The 22527-nt window shown below is 44.6% G+C and overlaps 1 protein-coding gene across 9 annotated transcripts in view; it reads left to right on the forward strand.

The window, feature by feature from the left end:
* The window catches only part of osbpl6 (oxysterol binding protein-like 6), a 64827-nt gene that overhangs the window by 33480 nt on the left and 8820 nt on the right, over positions 1–22527 (forward strand). For 2 of the 9 annotated variants that reach the window (XM_036974479.1, XM_036974480.1), the window contains exons 2-13: positions 1557–1859; positions 10403–10525; positions 10700–10753; positions 11245–11358; positions 12910–13158; positions 13817–13958; positions 14967–15070; positions 16247–16339; positions 18372–18552; positions 19924–20066; positions 21094–21201; positions 21726–21857. In XM_036974479.1, the coding sequence (XP_036830374.1) occupies positions 1704–1859; positions 10403–10525; positions 10700–10753; positions 11245–11358; positions 12910–13158; positions 13817–13958; positions 14967–15070; positions 16247–16339; positions 18372–18552; positions 19924–20066; positions 21094–21201; positions 21726–21857 (1599 nt within the window). In that variant the 5' untranslated portion in view covers positions 1557–1703. The remainder of the gene's footprint in view (positions 1–1556; positions 1860–10402; positions 10526–10699; positions 10754–11244; positions 11359–12909; positions 13159–13816; positions 13959–14966; positions 15071–16246; positions 16340–18371; positions 18553–19923; positions 20067–21093; positions 21202–21725; positions 21858–22527) is intronic. The other 7 variants (XM_021597229.2, XM_036974481.1, XM_036974482.1 and 4 more) reach the window with 7 other exon arrangements.

Below are 22527 nucleotides of genomic sequence, written 5' to 3' on the forward strand. Positions count from 1 at the left end.
GCAATATGGCAGTCGTGCCAACATATCTCATACCTCCATCATCCGCCTCAGTGTGCAACTGGCCCTTGTTTGGGAACACAAACCAAGCACACAACAGGGTGACCAATACAAGGGTTGAAAAATTGGTGGCCGTCCGGGCAAATTTGAAGCTTTTTGAGCCTGACAACGAGCCATCCTCAACAAGGTTGGAAAGTGACAGTGAATGAGGCATCAGAGTCTGATGTTTAAGAGGTGGACATTGAGGAGGTCCAGGGAGAAGACATGGAAGCCTGAGAGGAAGACAACCAAAGCTTTAGTTTCTAGACTATCATTTTACAGCAACAATGTATGTGGAAAACGTATTTGGAAGATATTCCCTTTTGTTGTTCAGTGAAATAATCCCATGTGAAGAGTCACCTCATTTAATAAAAGTTCAATTCGTAACTAAATTGTTTTTTAAATTTCTATTGGATGGATTTAATCATTTGCAATTATGTCTACTTATGATAAGGTAAAAGGTTTATGTTTCTGTCTCCATATGATATGGTAAATATATCCAATGCAAAACATCTACATTTAAAGGGTATTAATATTAATTTGCCTATATTTCCATTAATTCCCATATATTCCCGTTTAATTCCCATATATTCCCGTTAATTCCAACAGAAAGTTTCCACCTTTGAATATACCCCAAAATGTGCAACCCTAGTATTGACTGACCTTCATGTCTTAAAGTATATAAACTACCTTGTCACAACACAACTGATTGGCTCAAACACATTATGAAGGAAAGAAATTCCACAAAATTAACTTTTAAGAAGGCACACCTGTTAATTGAAATGCATTCCAGGTGTCTACCTCATGAAGCTGGTTGAGAGAATGCCAAGAGGGTGCAAAGCTGTCATCAAGGCAAAGGGTGGCTATTTGAAGAATCTCGAATCTCAAATATATTTTTATTTAACACTTTTTTGGTTACTACCTAATTCCATGTGTTATTTCATCATTTTGATGTCTTTGCTATTATTCTACAATGTAGAAAATAGTAAAAATAAAGAAAAATCCTTGAATGAGTAGGTGTTCTAAACCTTTTGACCGGTAGTGTATGTACTCCTTGTAAAACATGTCAGTGTAGATCCCTTAACTATAATAATAAATAAGCTGTATCACTCACCATTTCACCCAGCTCTAGACGCTACCATGATTAAGGATAATCTGTAATGAATCGTAAATGATGACGTGAGAAAGTTAGAGGGTCAAAGATCATACCCCCGAGACATGCTATAACCTCTCCTGTTATTGGTAATGGTGAGAGGTTAGCATGTCTTGGGGGCATGATCTTTGACCCTCTGTAACGTGCTCTCTCTCTCTCTGCTGTGTGTGCATCTTGCTAGCTGTCACTTAAATGGTGGGGTGCTGAAGCTCAATTGGCTAGAACTCGAATTGCTAGGATGTGTAGTGTCGTTTAGGCTCTGGGCTGGATGGATGCACAACCGGAAACAGTGATGGGAGGAGGAGGAGGGGTTAACATAACGTAGCCTAACGTCTGTGTGTCATGTCTGTCTCTGTCTGTGCTGCAGATGAGAGGAGCGTGAGCCGGGGAAAGCGTGCTGCAGAGCTGCATCAGATAATGCTGTTTACCCACATGGCCTGGAGCCGCTGCTGAGGGAGGAACAGCCGAGTCCAGTCAGAAAGCCACAGAGAGGGGTGCTACAGGGAGGGAAGCCATGTCCTACCACCACCACAGGAACCCCAGCCAGAGCAGCCACCGCACCATGAGCGCCGAGGAGAGGTGCTCTACGCCCGTCCACCACCACAAGGCGTCCACGCCCACACACAAAAGCGCCTCGTCCTCCTCCTCGTACCAGCGCGACACCCGCCAGGTAAGCGGCGCCCGCCTCCAGACAGACAGAGCGAGACACAGTCCGCTGCTCTGGGAACAGTGTAGTGGTGTGATTCACTCAATCGGGCTCCCCTGAGACTGTCTCTGGAGCAGCAGACAGACAGAGTGGGACTGACTGGAGGTAACAGCTCCCTGAGCGCAGTCTGTAAGGGCGATCACTGTGAGCTGTGCTATTATGAGGAGGTGATGACTATGCACTGTATGTAACTAGCTACTATCATTCTAGGCGTTTTATGTTGTGCACTGTAGTATGTTGTAGAGTACTGGTGCCAATACCTGGCATTGTGGCTTATCTGTGTCCACTGTTCACCATGTCCTAAGTCGGAGGTATTGTAAACAGTGAATTAGAAACATTCTTTATTTTAAGGGTCAGCTTACAGGGGCTTAAATGTTAGCCCCTTTTATAAGCGTGTGAAGAGGAAGCCTTTCTACTGTCTCGGTCTGTGAACTGAACTGCCATATCACCGTAGCCATGGAGAAACAGGACACTTATCTGGAATCTCTGACATCACAGCTTTTCTGATGGGGGGGGGGGGTCGTAAATAATTCATGAGGTAGAGTTAGAAAGCCAAGGCTCGATTGGACCAGTGTACATGTGGCACGCTCTGGTATTCTGTGCTGTGTGGGAGCTACTTCTGCATTCCCGTAACCATGGGAGATTGCTCTCTGAAGAGGAGTGCTTTGGGGAGTTGGTGGAGGAATTGCGGCCTGTACAGTAGCAGTCAGGCTTGCTGCTGAATGAGAGATTTAACCCTTCCTGTGCCTCCTACTCTGTTCCCTGTCGTGCTGTACATGGTGTACAAAGAGACCTTGTGAGCTCTGCGTTCTTCTAGCCTGTTCTGTGAATTCACTCTAATCTAAACAGCATATTGATGTCCCATTCCTACTCCGCTAATTTAATGAGTTTAATTAAAGTAGCAAGCAAGGGAGGTAAGAGGCATGCAAGAAATTAGGCACTTGTCCAATTGATTCACCTTACTCGTCCTTTGTGAGACTGCGATGCCTAGAAAGGTTATTGGCCGATAGTGACTGCTGTTGTATTTCATTACTGTAGTAATTTACTGGGTAGATGCTGTAGATCCAGGGAAGCACCAGAGGATTGTCTACTATAGTACACAGCTATTGTTGTGTTGAGGCTGGAGGTGGGGCCATGTGGTGGGATTTGTTAATACAGGCTGATCCTGTGTCCTCATTGGCTCCCGAGTTAAAAGGCGCGACCAGGTTCAACCCAGCTCAGTATCGCCATCACCGTAGCGATGCATTAACTCGAGCACCAGGAGTAATCTTTTATAACTCTGTTGCTTCGTTGTTTATGTGGTTAGGGGGTGTAGAAAGAGTATGTGTGTATCAGTGTCTGTATGCGTGTTTACTGCTGTATAAGGGTCACATCCTCCCTAGAGACTCCTGGGGAAGTGGTGCAGACCACAGTCCCAGGGAAAAGACCTTGGTAGGCTTGGCTGGCTGCAGTGTGTTTCAGTGTGCGAGGGAAAGTGAGTACAGTGGCTATTTGTGGGGGAAGCCTTAATGAGATCCAGTCCCTATGGGATCAGTGCATGTCACTTTCTCTTGTGCTGCTGACTACCGTTAGGCACTCTGGACTGGAGACTCTCACAAGTGCAATTAGAGACACCACCTGCAGTGTATAGTACCGACACACTGATTCCGCGCACATCCTACACAGTCATCCCTCTGTGTGTCTAGATAATCACGCGAACCTTTTTCTCTATGCTATAACAACCGTCTGCCGTCTCTTGGTGTGATAAGATGGTTCTGAGGCATGGAGATAAGGAACATGATGAGTCTGAAACGTTTGCTTCCCTTTATGCTTCTGTGGGGGAGCAGGGAAAGTCTTTTGATAGCAGATGACTGGTGGATTTATGGCTGTGGAGAAATCAATGACGTGATTATGAACAGCAGCAGCAGCAGATAGAGGCTGTGTTCATGGTAATGGTCAGAACACATTGATGGAAGATGAAAGGATGAGGAAGCGCTGACAATATAATACATCTCCGCTGCAAAAGTATATCCAATGAAGCCCTTGTTTTGGGTGTCCAGACATTAAGTCCCTTTAAAAAAAATGTTTTAACTGGGTTATCCCATTCCTGGAGAGATACCGTCCTGTAGGTTTTCACTCCAACCCTGTTCCTGGAGAGCTACCCTCCTGTAGGTTTTCACTCCAACCCTGTTCCCGGAGAGCTACCGTCCTGTAGGTTTTCACTCCAACCCTGTTCCCGGAGAGCTACTGTCCTGTAGGTTTTCACTCCAACCCTGTTCCCGGAGAGCTACCGTCCTGTAGGTTTTCACTCCAACCCTGTTCCCGGAGAGCTACCGTCCTGTAGGTTTTCACTCCAACCCTGTTCCCGGAGAGCTACTGTCCTGTAGGTTTTCACTCCAACCCTGTTCCTGGAGAGATACCGTCCTGTAGGTTTTCACTCCAACCCTGTTCCCGGAGAGCTACCGTCCTGTAGGTTTTCACTCCAACCCTGTTCCCGGAGAGCTACTGTCCTGTAGGTTTTCACTCCAACCCTGTTCCTGGAGAGATACCGTCCTGTAGGGACGCTAATCTAGCACCTGATTCTAATAATTAGCTGTTTGATAAGCTGAACCAGGTTAGTTGGAGTGAAAACCTACAGGACAGTAGCTCTCCAGGAACAGGGTTGGAGTGAAAACCTACAGGAGGGTAGCTCTCCAGGAACAGGGTTGGAGTGAAAACCTATAGGAGGGTAGCTCTCCTGAAACAGGGTTTGAATGAAAATCTACAGGAGGGTAGCTCTCCAGAAACAGGGTTGGAGTGAAAACCTACAGGAGGGAAGCTCTCCAGAAACAGGGTTGGAATGAAAACCTACAGGAGGGTAGCTCTCCAGGAACAGGGTTGGAGTGAAAACCTACAGGAGGGTAGCTCTCCAGGAACAGGGTTAGAGTGAAAACCTACAGGAGGGTAGCTCTCCTGAAACAGGGTTGGAATGAAAACCTACAGGAGGGTAGCTCTCCAGAAACAGGGTTGGAGTGAAAACCTACAGGAGGGTAGCTCTCCAGAAACAGGGTTGGAATGAAAACCTACAGGAGGGTAGCTCTCCAGAAACAGGGTTGGAATGAAAACCTACAGGAGGGTTGCTCTGCAGGAACAGGGTTGGAAACCCCAGCACTATACGTTCTTTGCAAGGATTGGCCCATAGATCCTCCTCTTAATGGACAATCCATGGGCAATCTGTGTTGGGGGGGGGGGGGGGGGGGGGGTAAACCTGCCATCTGTTGCCCTTGTCAATGTGTGAAGTGGAGAGTACAGCAGACACACTACGTATTCCCACCTGCTCCACTATAGGTCAGGCTTCTGCCTTCTGGCACCTAAAGGTTTAACTCAGTGCTTTCTTCCCCTCGCCCTTCCTGCAGCTCTGAGTCAATCATGTTTATTACAGTGAGGCAGTGGAAAAGGCCCAAATGGCACCCTATTCCCTACAAACTTGAGTGTACAAAACATTAGGGACACATGCTCTTTCCATGACAGCCTGACCAGGTGAAAGCTATGATCCCTTTGTTGGGTTTTTGATAATATGAAATATACTTATTCATGTCACTGAGGGAGAGAGGGTAATGTGTAATGTTTACATTATGTCAGGATATGTTAGTGTTAGCCACCAGGGATCCTATGGGAGGGATCCTCTGGGATGAGAAGAGACACAGCCTGGTACCAAACACCATGACAGCCGCGAGTTGGGGAGGAGTGAGCACTTTGGGTCAGAGGTCAGGTCAGATGAAGAACAGGTATCACTAAAGTTCTGTCTAGCAACAGAGATGTATTGGCTGTTCAGATGTGTAGGAGGAGACTCTTCATAGGAGAAAGGGATAAATATCAGTGCTTGTGTGAATATGTCTTTGTCTGTTCAGCTGTTTGACCCTCTGGGATGAATAAACTTGGTTTAAGCTTTCATATTGTCCGTCGAGTTCTTACTCTGATATTTGGAACCTAACACCTTATTGATGCCACTTGTTAAATCCACTTCAATCAGTGTAGATGACGGGGTGGAGACCGGTTAGAGGGATTGTTAAGCCTCGAGACAATTGAGACATGAATTGTGTATGTGTGCCATTCAGAGGCTGAATGGGCAAGACGAAAGATAAAAGTGCCTTTAAACGGGGTATGGTAGTAGGCGCTAGGCACAGAAGGTTTGTGTCAAGAACTGCAACGCTGTTGGGTTTTTCCTGCTCAACAGTTTCCCCGTGTGTGTCAAGAATGGTCCACCACCCAAAGGACATCCAGCTAACTTGACACAGCTGTGCGAAGCATTGGAGTCAGCATGGACCAGCATCCCTGTGGAACACTTTCGACACCTTGTAGTCCATGCCCCGACGAATTGAGAGTGTGCAACTTAATATTCGGAAGGTGTTCCTAATGTTTTGTACACTCAGTGTACAATTCTCTATATTCCCTATGGGCCCTGGTCAAAAGTATTGCACTATTTAGGGGATAGGGTGCCATTTGGAATGCAGGCAGTGTTTATATTACCTCACACGGTGTTACATCTCATCAGTAGCGCAGCAACAGCCCAGCCCCTCTCACACTCAGATTTATGGCAAAGCAAAACCCAAGACTGCAGCAAATGACTCTCGTCTCGTTACAATCACATTGGCAGTGATTACCAATGCCTGGCACTTAGGTTGTCTGCTTCTGATCAGCGCTAGGGTCCAATGGGTACTTAATGTTGTACTTGAATTAACATCCATCGTGATGGGGGATTAGTCACTACGGTGTGGATGTTCCTCTGGCAAATCTCAGTCTGCTACTTGTTGTTGTTCAGGTCGCAGGTGAGTTGCCGTGCTTAGTTGCGAAAGCAAGAGAGATTCGCGACACAAAATCAACATGGTCTCAAGTGTTGTGGTGTCAGCATTGGCGGATTTGAGTTTGTTGGGTGTGCTTCAATACACAGCGAACATACCAAACAAGGCGGGATGTTGCCTAATGCTCAAGCAGCAGTAGTATGCCCTCAATGCGCTGTACTCTGGGAGTCCCTGGGAAAACAGACGTGTCAGATGAAGCTGCCATAGGAATTCTGCTTCTGCCGTGCCGTGTAGGTCTAGATAGTTATAGTCCAGATTTACCCTAATTTGTCCCCAAGGACAGTTGGTCCTTTTCCCTGCTCCTAAAGACCTCACCTGTAGTAACGGTTTGATTCATTGCAGTATTGGAGATGAATGTAGCCTACCACACCACTGTGTACCAATGAAGGTTGGTCCCATGAGCTGGTAGTTAGTTACCATTGAAAGATATCAATAGCCTGGACATTTGATAGGTTTATACTCTTTCCATGCTGGTGGATGCATAATGCATTGCAAGCTTTAAAGCAGTGGAATAATCAGTCGCGCGTTGGATCCAGTGGATATCATGGCTATTAAATCACAATCCCAGGCAGTAAAACGATTTAGACTACGTTAAAGCGGAAATGAAACATTTTAGGAAGCCAGTGTCCTTTTTAATAATGCTTTATTAGGCCTAGGTCTTCATAAGATAGCCGACTTCATACAAATAAATATACACAGTCCCAGTCAAAAGTTTGGACACATCTACTCATTTCAGAGTATTCTTTATTTTTACTATATTCTACGTTGTACAATAATAGTGAAGACATTAAAACTATGAAATAACACATATGGAATCATGTAGTAACCAAAAAGGTGTTAAACAAATCAAAATATATTTTATATTCTTCAAAGTAGCCACCCTTTGCCTTGATGACAGTATTGCATACTGTTTGCATTCTCTCAACCAGCTTCATGAGGTAGTCACCTGGAATGCATTTCAATTAACAGGTGTGCCTTGTTAAAGTTAATTTGTGGAATTTCTTTCCTTCTTAATGCGTTTGAGCCAATCAGTTGTGGTGTGACAAGGTAGGGATGGTATACAGAAGATAGCCCTATTTGATAAAAGACCAAGTCCATATTATGGCAAGAACAGCTCAAATAAGCAAAGAGAAACGACAGTCCATCATTACTTTAAGACATGAGGGTCAGTCAATCCGGAAAATTTCAAGAACTTTGAAAGTGCAGTTGCAAAAACCATGAAGCACTATGATGAAACTGGCTCTCATGAGGACCGTCACAGGAAAGGAAGACCCAGAGTTACCTCTGCTGCAGATGATAAGTTCATTAGAGTTACCAGCCTTAGAAATTACAGCTCAAATAAATGCTTCACAGAGTTCAACTAACAGACACATCTCAACATCAACTGTTCAAAGGAGACTGTGTGAATCAGGCCTTCGTGGTCGAATTGCTGCAAAGAAACCACTACTGAAGGACACCAATAAGAAGAAGAGACATGCTTGGGCCAAGAAACACGAACAATGGACATTAGAGCAGTGGAAATCTGTCCTTTGTTCTGATGTCCAAATTTGAGATTTTTGGTTCCAACCGCCGTGTCTTTGTGAGACACAGAGTAGGTGAACAGATGATCTCTGCATGTGTGGTTCCCACTGTGAAGCATGGAGGAGGAGGTGTGATGGTGTGGGGGTGCTTTGTTGTTGACACTGTCTGTGATTTATTTAGAATTCACGGCACACTTAACCAGTATGGCTACCACAGCAATCTGCAGCGATGCTACATCCCATCTGGTTTGGGCTTAGTGGGAAGGAGAGTGATGTAGTGCTGCATCAGATGACCTGGCTTTCACAATCGCCCGACAACCCAATTGAGATGGTTTGGGATGAGTTGGACCGCAGATGGAGGGAAAAGCAGCCAGCAAGTGCTCAGCATATGTTGGAAAAGACTGTTGGAAAAGCATTCCAGGTGAAGCTGGTTGGGAGAATGCCAAGAGTGTGCAAAGCTGTCATCAAGGCAAAGGATGGCTACATTTTTGGTTACTTCATGATTCCATGTGTTATTTCATAGTTTTGATGCCTTCGCTATTATTCTACAATGTAGAAAATATTAAAAATAAAGAAAACCCCTTGAATGAGTAGGTGTGTCCAAACCTTTGACTGGTACTGTATATACTTTGATCTTTGGGTTGTTCGAATCTTGAGAGGATGTTGAAGTAAATAAATCTGCTGTCCTCTGTTGCAGTATGAGCAAGCTTTTATTTAATGTGGTGTAGATGTATTTCTTTAGAAGTGAGAGAATGACTCATGACCATTATTTTAATAATAAGAATAAACTACACAGGGAAGTTGTTTTAGTGAACTGAGGCTTTGCTCTTGTTCTTTGTCTATCAAGCACAATCAGGGAGCTGGAAGCCTGATTACTGTGTATTGGGACAACAAAGTTGTATATTATTGGAGCAACCTCAATCCATCTATCCTCCAACATTGTGAGGATACAGATTTAGTGGTTATGATGCGTTCATTCCTCTTCGTATTCCAGCGTAATGGGGGCAAGTATGCAAACGTTTCTGAATGAACTTCTTCGGAAGCATCTCGTTTTTTGAATTAATTTCTTTGGAAGGTGAGTTGAACTTTTTAAATAGAGGGCTTGGAATGGCCTACTTCTCCTCCCAGGCTGCTATGGTGACTGAACTGGGGCAGACCAGAACAGAATACCAGCTGTAGTCTCTGGCTTTCTGCACTGGGCTGGTTAAAAAGCTGGTTGTTACACACTGAAGTCAAGTCTACTTTGCCATATTTATTAGGCCGTCCAATGTTGTTCTCTCTCACACACACACACACACACACACACACACACACACACATACACACACACACACACACACACACACACACACACACACACACACACACACACACACACACACACACACACATAGAGAGAGAGGCCCACACATAGAAACAGACACAGAGAGCGAGAGGAGGTTGTTGCAAGGTGAGAGGTGTATTTTTGTCCACAACAGTGCAGCAGCCAACAGTTTGTTTTGCCCTGGGTGTTGTGTGTGTGGTTATAGCCACATGACCCTTCATGGCCTATAGTAATCCCTGGGTGTTGAGTGATGCCTCATCCTGTCATGCACACACGCAGACACACACACACACACACACACACACACACACACACACACACACACACACTGGGCTGTCAGCGCTGCAGGGGACTCTTATTAGGCAGATAATAATGTTTCCGTATTCAGCTGTAACCTCACCTGACCATCGCCCGACCCACACAGCCCAGTGGGGATTCTCCTGGGTCTCTGTCTTATAGTGGGACACTTCTGCCCTGTCATACGTATCCTTACCTGACCCCATCCCTCCCTCCACTCCAGAGGAGGCCTGTGATTTGCAGAGCCAACAGAAACAGGAGAGCAGACTAAGGGAAAGCTAATGGAGTGGAAATGCTGAGAGGGCTACAAGATACTCAATCGGGCAGTATTTCTGTAAATAGTTAGACAAAATGCCCAGTTCGATGTAATATACTGTAGTATACTAGTAGTATTTCTGTTATAGCTGGTAGTATCTATTATTCATACTGTTTACAGGTAGAATCCGATGCGGCCAAGGCCGGGGGCGTTTCTTGACTGTGTTCCCTGACCCTGGAGAAGTGAACAGATGAGTTCCGACACGGCTCTGTTTTTCTCTCCATCCCTAGGAGGCAGACAGCTGGGAAATCATTGAGGGACTGAGAATCGGCCAGAGCAACGTCCAGAGGCCAGATAAACACGAGGGCTTCATGCTGAAGAAGCGAAAATGGCCACTGAAAGGCTGGCACAAGGTAGGGCTTAACGACGAGTAGGACACAAAACTGTTTACTTGTTTTCATCGATTTCCTTGTTTGCGAAACCCTTCAGAAAAGTCACCAAACACAATTCTCAAAAGGACATACATTTCTAGAGACAAGTGCTGCTAGTCACCAACTCAATGTTTTGTTGTTGTTGTTTTTCCAAAGCGTTTTTTTGTCCTGGACAATGGGATGCTGAAGTACTCCAAGTCGCCCATTGATGTGAGTAACCCTGACTAGTAGCCACGGGGCAGAGACCAAGGGCAGCCTCGCTTGGCATGGCTGTGGCACCATGGTGACTCAGCAGAAACACCCCCAGGGTCACTCTGCCCATTGTGTTTCAGCTGCCCAAGTCAGCCTGCAGGAAATCTTCCAAATTACTGGCTAAACTGCTGCGTCCACACTAATCAGATGTGTACAAAGGGCCCTTCCTTTCACAGGGCTTCCTGGAAGCAGCCATGTTCTTGTCAGCCTTGATCTCTTTGAACCGAACTGGCAAACTAGCCTCAATGCATGATGTTGCGTAATAGTGCTGAATCACATGATGATTACTTTTGAATAAGACTTTAGAGACAAGTAGGTCTGTAGCTTTCCATCGTGATGCTCTTTTCTTTTTCTTCACCTTAAGATTCCATTTATTTACACAGCAACAATGAGTGATCACACCTGCTTACATGACATACGTTGACTTCTGTTAAACTCTCTTCTCTAAGATTCAGAAAGCCAAACTGCATGGCTGCATTGATGTGGGTCTGTCAGTCATGTCCATCAAGAAGAGGGCCCGCCGCATTGACTTGGACACAGAGGAGCATATCTACCACCTCAAAGTAAGCTTCATTGTGACCGAGATAGAAATGATGGATGATATAGGCTAAGTTAGGAAGGGGACAATTTCTACACTGAGCAAAAATGTAACCATTTCAAAGATTTTGCTGTTTTACAGTTCATATAAGGAAATCAGTCGATTGAAATAAATTAAATCTATGGATTTCACATGACTGGGCAGGGGCCACCCACTTGGGAGCCAGGCCCACCTAGTGGGGAACCAGGCCCAGCCAATCAGAGTTTTCCCCACAAAAGGACTTTAACTTTACAAAGGATAAAATGCTCACTAACAAGGATGCACAACATCTGAGAAAAGTAAGCTTTTTGTCCATATGGAACATTTCTGGGATATTTTATTTCAGCTCATGAAACATGATACCAACACTTTACATGTTGCGTTTATATTTTTGATCAAAATATGTAAAAGATATGGACACCTCTTCAAATTAGTGGATTCGGCTATTTCAACCACACCCGTTGCTGACAAGTGTATAAAATCGAGCACACAGCCATGCAATCTCCATAGACAAATATTAACAGTAGAATGGCCTTATTGAAGAGCTCAGTGATTTTCAATGTGGCACCGTCATCGGATGCCACCTTTCCAAGGTGTGTCAAATTTCTGCACTATGTAAGTGCACACAAGCCTAAGATCACCATGCGCAATGCCAAGTGCCGGCTGGAGTGGTGTAAAGCTCGCCGCCATTGGACCCTGGAACAGTGGAAACGCCTTCTCTGGAGTGATGAATCACGCTTCCCCATCTGGCAGTCTGACGGACGAATCTGGTTTTGGCGGATGCCAGAAGAACGCTACCTGTCCAAATGCAGAGTGCCAACGGTAAAGTTTGGTGGAGGAGAAATAATGGTCTGGGACTGTTTTTCATGGTTCGGGCTAGGCCCCTTAGTTCCAGTGAAGGGAAATGTTAACGCTACAGCATACAATGACATTTTAGACGATTCTGTGCATCCAGCAGTTTGGGAAAGGCCCTTTCTTGTTTCAGCATGACAATGCCCCCGTACGTACACAAAGCGAGGTTCATACACAAATGGTTTGTCGAGAACGGTGTAGAAGAACTTGACTGCAAAGAGCCCTGACCTCAACCCCATCGAACTCCTTGGGGATGAATTGAAACGCAGACTGCGAGCCAGGCCTAATCGCCGAACATCAGTGCCCGTCCTCACTAATGCTCTTGTGACTGAATGGAAGCAATTCCTTGCAGCAATGTTCCAACATCTAGTGGAAAGCCTTCCCATAAGAGTGTAGGCTATTATAGCAGTAAAGGGGGGGGACCATATTAATGGCCATGATTCTGGAATGAAATGTTCGACGAGCAGGTGTCCACATACTTTTGGTCATGTAGTCTAGGTAGAGTAGCCTACATAAGCATTTCACTGTTGGTCAACACCTGTTGTTTACGAAGCATTAGACAAATAACATTAGATTGGATTTACTGTGTCATCACTCTGCATTTGCATTATTCAAAGACTATGCCCTTTCCTCTCCTTCTCACGTCTCTTCTATTCCTTTCCCCTCTTCTCTTCTCTCTTCCCAGGTGAAGTCTCCAGACATCTTTGACTCCTGGGTGGTCAAGCTGCGCCACCACCGTCTCTACCGGCAGAACGAGATTGTCCGCTCCCCCCGAGACGCCACCATAAGGACGTTCCCTCCCCCTGCCACCACCGAGTCCCCCATCCCACACCCCCACCCTCAGCCAGCCCCCACCCCCATTGCGGGACAACATGACGTAAAGGTGGGCCTCTCTTCCCTGGCGGTTACCTCGGCACAGTTGTTCTCTGCTGTGGTAAGCTGAACTTTTACGTCTGTCTGACTCAGGTTGGCTTTACATGGTGGTAGTGGCCCTCATACAACGCTGTTAACGTTTCAATATACAGCCACTCAACATTTTCATTTGTGACGGGGTTCTAACAACCCTGCTCGGTTACCGAGCTAATTATAAGACTAATGGCACTGAATCCCCCAGGGAGGGGAGAGTCTCTGGCAGACTCAGGTTATTAGGACTCATCAAACAAACCTGTATTCAGAGCAGCTGGGCCTGGGTCTCGGCCTGCGCGCTACGGGCTCTTACTGATCAGCACTCTCACAGGACGTGAGTCAATAAAGATCTGTGGCTTTGAAGTGGTGAGGATGCAGAAAATCTTTACTGTTCTGAGTAGGAAGTCTTTGGTGATTTGGACATGCTATATCTCCTGTCCTTTGCTTCACAGTTACTATACTAATTTATCTTAGAAAGCAAGAATTCTATTCTAATTTCTCTTAGAAAGAATGATTTCTCTTAGAATTTCTTTTAGAAAGCATGAATTCTGTTAGAATGTGTCTCGGAAAGCAGGAAACGTACATGTTTCTCTCACATCTGGTGCGTGTTATTCAGAAGGTACATACTGTATGTCTGCGGTGTGTTTACTAACCCAACCCCCTGTGTCTCTATCCCTGTCCTCCAGCAGCCCAAACCCACCACCCTTCCATCATGGCAGTCCCCCCCAGTCCCTAGCAGCAGCAGCCTGCCGGCCTCCTACAGTAACGGACAGAGCAAAGTGGCCGCATGGCTTCAGGAGTCGGAGGAGATGGACAAGTGTACAGAGGGTAAGTGCTCTCTTCCTACCATCACTGCTGTGAAACATCCATCTATTATATCGGGATGATAAGGATCAGCAATATATTTCCCTTTCCCTGCCAACATTGAAAGATTTACTGTATTATTAATTTGATGGGATATTCTCCTCATGCCCATGTCTGATTTACAATAGCTCCTGATAGTAGCAACTAGGGTTGCAAAAGGAGGGTACATTACTGGAAACTTTCAAAGTTTACCAGTAAACTACCAGAATTTTTGAATCTTTCAATGATTTTATGTAGTCTATCAATACGTCTAGTGGCCCTTTTGGGTAATTCAGATTATCACAGGCGTCTAATTATCTCTGGCCCCCTCTCTGGCTTTACAAACATGTCAAATGTATGAAAGAATTCCGATTTTCAAATAAAAAAAGAGAATATCAAAGCTGTAAAACATAAATATTAACCATCAACTTAATGAACGCCATTTAGTGTTTAATATAAGGGTTTCGGCGTTAAATATCCTTATTTTTCTTTTACACTATTATTTATTTGACTATGTCAATATGTATTTGTTGTCTATGTTGTGTAAAAAGTCAATAATTGGACGAGTTGCAGAAGTAATTGAAAATAATGCCATTGTTGATTAGATTATTTGGCTGTTTTCTCTTGAACCATATGGTCGATCGACTGGAAACTCATGGACAATACTAATACTGTATATTCATTGAAAAAAAATACAGTCATTGAAGTATAAATGACAAAAGTTACGATAGATTGCCATAGACTTGCTGTTAATTACCAAAATGACTGAAGATTCCGGTAACATTAGTAAATTACCGATACCTTTTGCAACCCTAGTAGCAACTGCCTGTCATATTATTCCACTTTGTTACTTAAACTAATGAGGATATTTGTTTTTCCATAATGGTTCTCTCATTTGTTAAACACAGCAGTGGTGGAAAAAACGATGAGTCACGTTGTGTCAGACGTGGTCTTCCAGTGTGTGACACATTGCCTTGTGTTGCTTCTTCCCAGAGCTCGCCCGCTGCCAGTCCAGCCTGATAGAGCTGAGCAAGTTACTGCAGAGCCTGGAGATCTTACAGAGGACCCAGTCGGCTCCTAATTTCACTGACATGCAGGTAACACACACACAGACAGACACACACACACAGACACACACGCACATAGCAAGAAGTAGGGAGAGTTTAATCTTAGCACAGCATTGGCTGAGTGTGGTGTGGGGGGGTAGGGGTGGCTGTTAATCTAATGGATGGAGGTGTGTATCTCTGGGCCTCATGGTCAGGCTGTGTGAGGCCCAATCCGTTTCCAACACAGCCTTCATCTCTGTCACTGTACATCGACACACTCTAATAGACTCACATAATTCATTGTTGCTTTCCAATCGATGTATAACAAATTGCATTTGATTAAGAGCATACATCAACGTTTGAATGTTTGCCATTTGCTTTGAATCGTTACATTTCATTAAGAGAAAGAATTTTTCATTAAGATAAAGTTATTTTTTTACTCAATTGTGTGGAGACGATCCCATCCTCAATTTCATAGCTAACAATGTGTGGGTTGCCTACCGGGTGGCGCAGTGGTTAAAGGCGCTGTACTGCAGCGCCAGCTGTGCCACCAGAGACTCTGGGTTCGCGCCCAGGCCCTGTCGTAACCGGCCGCGACCGGGAGGTCCGTGGGGCGACGCACAATTGGCCTAGCGTCGTCCGGGTTAGGGAGGGCTTGGCCGGTAGGGAAATCCTTGTCTCATCGCACACCAGCGACTCCTGTGGCGGGCCGGGTGCAGTGCGCGCTAACCAAGGTTGCCAGGTGCACGGTGTTTCCTCCGACACATTGGTGCGGCTGGCTTCCGGGTTGGATGGCGCTGTGTTAAGAAGCAGTGCGGCTTGGTTGGGTTGTGTATCGGAGGATGCATGACTTTCAACCTTCGTCTCTCCCGAGCCCGTACGGGAGTTGTAGCGATGAGATAAGATAGTAGCTACTAACAATTGGATACCACGAAATTGGGGAGAAAATTGGGTAAAAAAAAAACACAACAAAAAAACAACAATGTGTAGTTAACTGTCATTGCTGCTACGTTTTCTGGCATCATTGCTGCTATGTTATCCGGCATCATTGCTGCTATGTTATCTGGCACCATTGCTCCTATGTTATCTGGCACCATTGCTCCTATGTTATCTGGCATCATTGCTCCTATGTTGTCTGGCATCATTGCTTCTCTCTTAGTGATGATGCAACCTTTGCTTGTCTTATTAACCACCTCTCACATATTCTGATCCGTGTTTGTTATGTAGAGCAATTGTGTAGACATGTCAAAGAAAGACAAGCGCATGAACAGAAGATGGAGAACAAAAAGTGTCGGCAAAGATGCAAAATTGCAGCTTCAGGTACCTCTTATTTCTTAGATATCCAGTCTCTCTCTTTTTCTGTCTCACGCACACACATAGCTCTTTGGAATTGTTTCTGGTTTAGTAGCCTCCATACAAAATGCCCCAGACGCATTCAAGGCAGTCTTTCTGTGTCCGAACGCCCTCATTGTGCAGCCGTCTGCTTTTTTCTTATATTGACTAAATTCCCCTATTTACTTTTAACACTCTCTACTGCTTTGGGAAAAGGCTAGTCATGCTTTGAATTCATATAACGCTCCGTTTTTTAAAACTGGTCCAATGGCCGATTTGCAACAACAGGCCGTTTAAAAGCCTTTTCCTTCATGATACTGAGTTCTTATCACTACGGGTGTTCTGGTAGATTATGTAGCCCAGAACCAACCGTTTCCTCACCAGCGGCCCTCTGGGATACGTAGTGTTGATGAACGAGTGAGTCATCAGTCCAGGAGAAACAAGGGGAAAGGCTTTTTCCTTGTTTTATGGTTTATTTATAGCTGAGGAACATGAAAAGAACATTGGTTGGAACAAAGCCTCTGATTCAACTGTGCCTCACTGTCTCCAATGACTTGGCAGACTTGGTGTGATTTATAGAGGGATGTAAACAAACATACAAGTGTGCGTATCTATCTATTATTTACTATCAGTCTGTGTGCTCAAATATTTAGCTGAAGAGACAGCAGAAGGGTGTTATATAAGGAGCCAGAACTTGAGCTTAATCTGGACCCATTCAGTCCTTTCTGTAGACACATAACTTGGCCCACATTCCCACCACCTACAGGGCCTTCAGAAAGTATTCATACCCGTTGACTTATTCCACATTTTGTTGTGTTACAGCCTGAATTCAAAATGGATGAAATAAAAACAATTCTCATCAATCTGGCCTTGTGTTTTAGGTTGTTGTCCTGCTGAAAGGTGAATTTGTCTTACAGTGTCTGTTGGAAAGCAGACAACCAGGTTTTCCTCTGGGATTTTCCCTATGCTTGTAGCTGTATTCCATTTCTTTTTATCCTATAAAACTCCCTAGGCCATGCCAATGACAAGCATTACACATAACTTGATGTAGCCACCACCATGGTTGAAAATATGAAGAGTGGTACTCAGTGATGTGTTGTGTTGGATTTGACCCAAACATAACGCATTGTTTTCAGGACAAAAAAATGTATTTGGCACATTTTTTGCAGTATTACTTTAGTGACTTGTTCCAAACAGGATGCATGTTTTGGAATATTTGTTATTCTGTACAGGCTTCTTTTCACTCTGTCATTTAGGTTAATATTGTGGAGTAACTACAATGTTGTTGATCAGTTTTCTCATATCACAACCATTAACCTCTGTAACTGTTTTTAATATCACCATTGGCCTCATGGTGAAATCCATGAGCAGTTTCCTTCCTCTCTGGCAACTGAGTTAGGAAGGACGCCTGTATCTTTGTATTGACAGGGTGTATTGACACACCATCCAACTTCACCATAATAACTTCACTATGCTCAAAAGGGATATTAATCATCTGCTTTTTTATCTGCCAATCGGTGCCCGTCTTTGCCAGGCATTGAAAAACTTCCCTGGTCTTTGTGGTTGAATCTGTGGTTGAAATGCACTACTTGGTTGAGGGACCTTACAGATAATTGTATGTGTGGGGTACAGAGATGAGGTAGTTATTCTATAATCACGTTTACCACTATTATTGAACACGAAATGGGTCCATGTAACTTATTATGTGACTTGTTAAGCACATTGTTACTCCTGAACTTGTTTAGGCTTGAATAACAAAGGGGTTGAATACTTATTGACTCGAGACATTTCATCTTTTAATCTTTTATTAATAAAAACATTTAAAAAATCTACAAACCACTTGGTCATTATGGGGTATTGTGTATAGATCAGTGACACAATCTCAGTGTAATCCGTTTTTTATTCCGACTGTAACACAACAAAATGTGGGGAAAGTAATGGGGTCTGAATACTTTCTGAGGGCACTGTAAGTCTTCCAGGTGGTACTTACAGCGCCCCCCACTTCCCTCCTCCCTCTCAGGTCCCATCTCTCCCTGTGAGTGCCAGCATGTCTCCAGTTCGCCTCCACTCCTCAAACCCCAACCTGAGTGCTGAGCTGGTGGACATCCAGACCCCTGCCTCTCGCCTGGCTCCTGACAACATAGAGTGTGGAGGCGACTACATCAAACTGCAGGAGGACTTCTGCCTCATCGCTCAGAAAGGTGACACACACACACATATATACACCGACAGACAGACAGACAGACGCAGACACACATACAGGCTGCTGCACTGAATAGAAAAGTAATGTTGGACCAGACTGTCTATAAGTATGGGTCGCGACCCACTTTGGACCTGTTAATGGTGGGTCGCGACGTGTCAGAGTAAATGTATCATTATTTCATGAGTGACTCATTGATTTGGCCAAGTGCAACTGCGCTCTCTGCCTAGCAGCTGTGTCTGCACAGTTTGGCCACTGCGCGAGTGGGAGGGAGATGTGCTTCGTGGTTCTTTTTTTCTGCAGTTTTCGTGACGATCCCTCGGCGACCCACACACTGCGGCGCTGTCGTTCAGCAGCAGACGATGCGCTGTGAGCCACTGGCTCCGCATTCCGACGCACCTCTGTCATCCAATGGACTCTCACGCTAGCCACAAGTTCTGACTGAACTCAGTCGTCACGAAACGCGAATACAGCGATGAGTTTCTCTCTCGTGGTTTGATACAAACTTTGAGAAATAACTAGGAGCGCCCACCATGTGTTTTGTGCGGGGAATTGCTTTGGTTATGAGTGTCTCAAAACGAACAAATTTAAAAACAACACGTCCTGACCAAACAGCATGACGGTAAACCCAGGGGCCCCTTGGAAAGACAGGGCAGTGGACGTCAGCTAGCAAGGCATTGTTGTCATTTTATTACGGGTGTTGATGAAAAGCAGAAATAATATCTCACAGTAGCCGATGTGAGTTTCTTTCAAACAATCACCTTCTACACAGCTAATGGCTAGTTAGTTACCGTTAGCCAAAGCAAGCCAGCTAGCTACTGATAGTGCAACCCTAAAAATGATCGGGCCTACTGTACATATCACTGTAGAAATAGTTGAAAACAAGTCTAGAACTGTTGCAGTTAAAATGTAAGTCCTCATTTTTATTCTGAACTGGAATAAACTGATTGAAGCAAGATGCTTTTTGCAGCAAACACTCACAAGGGTCTGGGTTGCTCATCTACAGCAGGAAGCAGTGGGTTTTTAATGGGGAACAATAAACATTCATATTTATATGGGTATTTAATTGTTATTTGTTTTTGTCTATATTGCATTTGTTTTAGGCAATGGAATGTACCCATATTTACAAATAGTTGCATGTTTTCATAAGCTTGGGTCCCAGGAAAACACAGAAAACCTAATTTGGGTCATAGACTGAAACAGTTTAAGAAACCCTGTTTTATACTATTGGAATACATTTGACACCAACCAACAGATTTATTTACACTTCACGTGGCTTTACACTAGACCATAGCACTAAAATAAAGAGAAAGCGACACTGAAGAGTTGTAACTAGAGGGTGTGTTTTAAAGGGATTTCTGGTTCTTTGCAGTCCACTCTCTGCTAAAGTCTGCGTTCAACACAGTGGCCATAGAGAAGGAGAAGATCAAAACGATGTTATCAGACCAGGATCAGTCATCAGGGCAGTCTGTCCAGCTCATCACCCTCAGGAAGTCTCTGTCACAGGTGAGACATGTAGGTGTTCTATAAGAAATGTACTACAGTACCCAGAATTCCCCTGCACTGGGAACTGTCATTATAAATGGTTAATATTGTTGTTTTTTGTCAGAATTCACTGCGTCACTTCAAATATTCAGTGCAGCACATATTTTGTTCATGCAATGGATGGAGAGATGAGGTGTTTTGAAAGAATGATATGGCTTTCATCATTTGTTTTACTAGACACACTGCTTTTGTTGTCTGTTTCCATGAGAATGGATCCATTTGTATATTGTCACATAGTGAGACTGAGCTAATAACTCGTCGTGGAAAGCAGAGCAGCCGTTGCTGATTCAATCGCTTTCATCTCTTTCTGAGACGTGAAACGTGGAGACGTGGAAAAAGAGGACAGCTTAGTTAAACAACTGCTGTTATCTTTTCTTCCAAATAATTGGAAAGTAATATTAACTGTGCCTCTCAAGTCCATTAAGTTGACTCCTTCGGGTTGCCAATGATTTCATTGGAGCGCGCTCTGTGTTGACATGTCAAATTATTTCTTTTTTTTCGAAATGTGTCAACCGTTTATCTACTGTTTTAATTGGGAGTTTTCGTAATAGTGCAGGTCAAGGGTATCAGGCCATGGCGTGTGTGTAGAATAATGGTATGGCTACAGAGAGGGTTGTCGGGATGTCAACTTAACATGCCCTTTGCAGCTAAGGGTAGTCAGGGTAGCTGATGTACTATACTCTCCTTAGGGACCTGTTAGGTAGGTTTGATTGGAGATATTACAGTTTAGACCAATACAGACCATAACTGCAGCAGTAAAAATCTGTAGAACTATAGGTGATATTATAACTGTATAACATGACATTATAATCATTGTCACAAAATATGTCCATAGTGTGCCAGTACATACAGTATAAGCCTCCGATTTGTCTGTGTTAATGAATGTAGAGCTGCACGACATAGATCCAGTTTTAATGCTTATCTTTTTAGTTCTCTATTCCACTCTGTATTTTCTCATCTAGCTGACAGATTAGTGATGGATCATTATTTCTTTCAGGCCCTGTCCCAAAACGCCGAGCTTAAAACCCGACTGGGCCGCATCCACTCTGAGTCGGTCCTGTCTGAACAAACAGTCAGTGTGAACATCATTCCCAGTTCTGACGAGGTAGCTACATCTTCAACCAGATAAACTTGTCTGAAGTTTTTCTATTCCCCAAAACCAATGTCCTCGACTTGCATAAAACCTGCCATGGCAGTGCTGAATGTGCTTACAGCAGCCATCCGATAGCTGCCAGGTGAGGTCAGGGAGAATAGCGTGATCTTGTATGCTGTTTTTCCACCTCTGTGGTGATACACAGGCATTATAGAGCTGGCCATGTAGCCTTAGTTAACTGGAAAACATTGTGGAATCTCTGCTTACTGCATTTGCCAATTACACTATTGATTCCTGTCCTTAAAGAAGGATGGTGCTTCCAGTATATCTTGGCAGGTGAGCTTACTGATCATTAAGTTATGCTGACCCTGACGTCAAGGTCAATGGGAAAATGACTAATCAGAAATCATTGTGACCGCAGTCCTTTCAGAAATATAGGATGAATAAAGACCCCCATTACACATTGCAGTTCTGTCATTTCCCTCTCCCAATTAACTTCAAATAAGTTAGTTGTGTTTCACTGTGTTTTCTTACAGGCTGGTGAGCAGATGGGAATCCCTCTGACACAACAGACGTCCAATGAGAGCAGGCTGTCCATGTCCGAGTCTGTGTCCGAGTTCTTCGACGCCCAGGAAGTGCTTCTGTCTGCCAGCTCGTCGGAGAACGAGGTGAGAGTGGGGCGTTGAGAGGGGGGATGGCAGCAGGACCACGGGGAGCAGATTGAAGAGGAATGGGGAGGGTGAAAACATGTCAAAGAGCTGGGAGCTCAGATAAAGCATGGCCGATGGCCGAGTGGAGCTGGAGTTCGTCAGCGATTCACGAGAAGAGTGTGAGGGACAGAGATAACACAACGGAAAGTCAAACAAAGCCACACTGGAGGGGGGCTCTCCAGTCTCCATTCTATTATCCTGCTGCTTAAATCCTTCAACTGGGTCCAGTCATGTCCAAAAGCACGGCAGCATTTCTCATGCCACCGTCCCCTGTGATTTCCCACCTCCAGGTTTTCAATGATAAGCCCTTCTTTATGGATTTGACATGGTTCATCCTCTAGACTGATGGTTTGTGTCCGTTCCTAAGCCACAAAGATGGCCTTTCTCACTCACTGCCATGAATACCAAGCACCAGTCAATATGGCCTCATAAAAGCCAGCAGGACTGGCTTGCTGCTCCCCAGGTATGCAAACCCAGTGCTGCTAGCTAGAGTCCCACTGAAGGATTACTCACCAAGGATATCCCATCACTAGTCTAAGGCCAAATCCTCTGCCTCAGGTGCCAGGCCCTATTCAAACCAGCAGAATGCTGTTGGCCAAAAAAGCTCTTCCAGCAGCTGACTGTACTG

This window comes from Oncorhynchus mykiss, chromosome 3, assembly GCF_013265735.2.
Source record: "Oncorhynchus mykiss isolate Arlee chromosome 3, USDA_OmykA_1.1, whole genome shotgun sequence".
NCBI lineage: Eukaryota > Metazoa > Chordata > Actinopteri > Salmoniformes > Salmonidae > Oncorhynchus > Oncorhynchus mykiss.